Source organism: Blastocystis hominis (assembly GCF_000151665.1).
Source record: "Blastocystis hominis, Singapore isolate B (sub-type 7) whole genome shotgun sequence assembly, scaffold_18".
Lineage (NCBI taxonomy): Eukaryota > Bigyra > Opalinata > Blastocystidae > Blastocystis > Blastocystis hominis.
The window spans coordinates 26,975-30,722 of NW_013171825.1; the positions used below are offsets into that span (position 1 = coordinate 26,975).

A 3,748-nucleotide genomic window follows, 5' to 3' on the forward strand; every position below is an offset into this window, starting at 1 on the left:
TGGTGCACCAGAAGACCGCTACTTGCGTGTGTCTGACGGGAGTGAACCCTGAGGACGAGGCGGCGCTGAACTCGCTGCAGGAGAGCTTCACCACCAAGTATGCCGAGAACAAGAAGTGGGGTGGCGGTATCATGGGACTGAAGACTCAGCGCAAGCTGAGCATTCGTGCCGCTGCCATCGCTGCTGAGAAGGCCAAGAGAGCTTCTCTCTAAGCTGATTGTGAGGCTACATAAAGAAAGGAAGGAAGAAAGGAAGGGTGGAATCGTCATTGGTGGAGTGTTTGTTTGTTCGAATACTGTGTGTGTGGATGGATGTTTGGTGAAATGTTGAGATAGAATGAAACCATTGGCAAGGATTTCTTTGACCAAGTGTGCATTGAACTACATTAAGACAATCGACAATGATTTCAGAAGGTAGAATCATCAATATCATTCATTCATTTTGTGAAGAATCATCTGTTCTTTCACTCCAAATCAAATCAAATCAAATCATTTCATTTCTTTCTATTTCATCAAATCATCACACACATCACTCATTTACTTTTCAACAAACAAGTCACTCCAACTGGGCTAATGTATTCAACGAATATTGATATCTCCAAACTACAACTCATTCCTCCTCTCCAAAACTTATTATAACTGTGATTTCTTCTCTCATTCTCGATGATACCAATCAGTTTCTCACACCTCTTCTCAGTGTCTTCACTCTTCCCCATATTCACACACACTTCTTCCAATTTCAACTGAATCCGATCCCATCGACTCTTGAACAACGAACAATTCTTCATACACACTACTCCACATTGTTCGTATCCACATTTCTCCGACAATAATCCTTGCAGCATTCATCGAAAGCCACACAGCATCGTAAAACAATCTCCGATATTTTCTCCTGAATAATCAGTAAATGATTCCTTGTCGTTAATAGGTATGCGTTGCCTAAACAATACACCGAAATACAGTCTTCCATCTCATATTTTCCATCTTCTACACGAGACAACAACTCACGTTCTTTGCTGTAAATCTCATCAAAAGGCTACAATGAATCAAATCCAATTCAAATTCTTACTATTACAATGCCTCCGATGGCTAAATTGGAAGGTTTGGCTCGCGTTTTGTTGACTTGTTCACCATCAAGATAATGTCGCATTGTTTGGAGATCGAAGAGAACCATTTGCAGAGGACGCGAAACCATTCCGATCGTTCCTATCATATACCACATCAATGTTGAATTCTGATTCCACAGCCTTCCAAACAAGGAATAACGCTTTTTCGATTTGATATAGGGACTTTGCAGTGTGATTTCTCCATGGAGTGTGTGTGGAATCGCTAAAACATTCACTTGCTGGAAGAATATGTAGAGCCAACTTGTGAGACCCATCATTACATCGATTCCAGACAGAGATATATTTACGATCTGTGCATCGATGTACTCGCTCACATAGGAAAGCATGCAAACAAGTGACAATGTGCGATTGGATAAAGCGGTAATCACATTGTCTCCCAACGTTTTGATGTTCTGATAGAAGGAAGAAACGAATCGATTGAGATTGCCAGATGTTTTGCTCTCCAAACCGATAAAGAGAAGACTGAACAGCAAGGACTTGCGATAGGTGGACAATAGCTGAGTAAGCACATAGCTGATTCGTCGAGGATATCGTTCATCAATACTGATCTGTGGGAAAACACACTTCAAATCCTGGATAGTAAAATAGTCGTAACTCGAGGACATAAATTGGGATCCCAAAGCCAGATAGATTGACAGGTGAAATCTTTAAGAACTGGATGCGAGTATGTCTCGATTCTTCGTATAGCTGAACTCGCGATAATGGCTTTGAAATCATTGCAGACAGCGGGGTGGGAGGATTGTGGGTCGGAATATCTTGTTCAGCGTGATGAATCATCCATTTCACATAGGAAGGAAGAGATCGGACGGGGGAGGGTAGCTGCAGCTGTTTTCCACCGACTCTTTCGGGGGTAACCGCGGGATTCCAACTTTGAAAAACTGGAAAAAGGTGACCAGCAAATTGCTTTCGATACAAACATGAACAGGGAGGAGATGAAGATTGATCGATCGATGATAATAGCTTGCAGTTGCCGAACTCCCTTATCTATATTATACACAAAAAAAGGAAATCTATACGACAACACATCATTATCAGTATTTCATTGTATTTGCTGATACTGACGTAATAATAATATCAAGACTAATTTAGAGTAATATGGAGAATGTTCTGTAACATTTGCTTACGAATAGTTTTCGCTGTACAAGTAAATGCCAACAACTAGTTTCATCTTTGTATCTCACTCATTCGTATGATAATATACAAGTAATATGACTCAATACTATTTTACTAAAACCATATTTTGGTTGTTAGTCATACTTACAAATGTCCAAATAGTACAAGCCTAGAATGAATCAAATGCATAAAGTATTATGCATTCATAGCATAACATCGAATGGAATTATAGATCATAACAACATATGTTAAATAGTTCAAATTCTTTTTTACAAGAAGGTAGCATGAATATTTTATTTTATACACTTTCCTTCTGCTCATTCTTTGTATATATGTACATACTTTCCATTATAAGACAAAGTCAAGAAGCAAAAGAAGTAAATGGCTCGACAGTACAAACACTGTTTGTAGTAAATGATGTTGTTTCCTACCCTGTAAAGCTGCCAAGATTTGGATGCTGTTCCAAAAATCGTAGTGCATTGCCATTCCTATGATTGTATAGAATATGATTATGACGATATTGAGTATCCTGTTCCTTTCAATAAATTAGTATCAGACATTTCAACACACTACGAGAACTATGGAATTGCAAATAAGTCATTACCATTTCTTCTAACTGGAGATATTCCCACCTATCATTTACACACTTCAGATGTATTGATGATGACAGGGGCATCAGATAATCATGGTTATGGTTCCTTTAATTGTCTTTATTCTATGGTTTTGGCAGATCCATATGCCTCATATATGTACATTGATTTAGGGTTGTCACCTGAATTGAAGGAGAAGTTGTTTGCTCATTTCGAAACAATTCATGAGATTCAGAAGAAAATGAAATCCACTGGGTTTATTGCATATCGCAAATTCAATTGGAGTTCTTTTCCCCAATGGATGAATCTGTTTGAAAACAAGGATCAGCGTGGTGGTTATACTTGGAAAGTGGTGTCCTACATGGATGCTTTGTTTTCGTGGAAAGCAATAACATTTTGGATTGATGGAGAAAGTCTTATCCGAGATGGAATCAGTAGAAAAGTGGCAAGTACTCGTCTTGAAGGAATCTATACTCCTGTATCTGGTGGTAGTGCAGGAAAATGGACACATAAGACTACGATCAAGTTTTTAGAGCAAAACCATATTATTGATACATTTGATCCAAAATGGAGAATGGGTTGTGGAGGTCATTTGATTACTGATTGGTCCAATAAAACTGTCATAAACAGAGTGATAATACCATATCAACAATGTGCTTATACACAGAGGTGCATATCTCCACGAGGATCGAATATGACAAATCATAGACAAGACCAAGCTGTTCTATCAGCATTGGTGAACAATATTGGAACTATCAAATCAATGGATGCAAAATACCAGGCATTACCAGCATTACGCCAAGAAAGAGGAAACAATGAAAAGTTTTGTACGAAGATTCTAAACAACTATTTAATCAGCATACAAAATACATATCAAATAAAGATCGAAAATAGATATTACAAAACCACAGACATTGCG

The 3,748-nt window shown here is 38.3% G+C and overlaps 2 protein-coding genes; both read left to right on the top strand.

Moving 5' to 3' along the window:
* Window positions 1-212, top strand: part of GSBLH_T00002233001 (uncharacterized protein) — a gene marked incomplete at its 3' end in the record, with an annotated part of 713 nt that extends 501 nt beyond the window's left edge. Inside the window, exon 2 of the mRNA XM_013040772.1 lies at window positions 1-212. This exon is cut by the window's left edge and continues 132 nt beyond it. Within this exon, the coding sequence (XP_012896226.1) occupies window positions 1-212 (212 nt within the window).
* Window positions 213-2,513: 2,301 nt separating this feature from the next.
* The window catches only part of GSBLH_T00002234001 (uncharacterized protein), a gene marked incomplete at its 3' end in the record, with an annotated part of 2,180 nt that continues 945 nt past the window's right edge, over window positions 2,514-3,748 (top strand). Inside the window, exons 1-2 of the mRNA XM_013040773.1 lie at window positions 2,514-2,710; window positions 2,742-3,748. The exon at window positions 2,742-3,748 is cut by the window's right edge and continues 945 nt beyond it. Of these exons, the coding sequence (XP_012896227.1) occupies window positions 2,572-2,710; window positions 2,742-3,748 (1,146 nt within the window). The 5' untranslated portion in view covers window positions 2,514-2,571.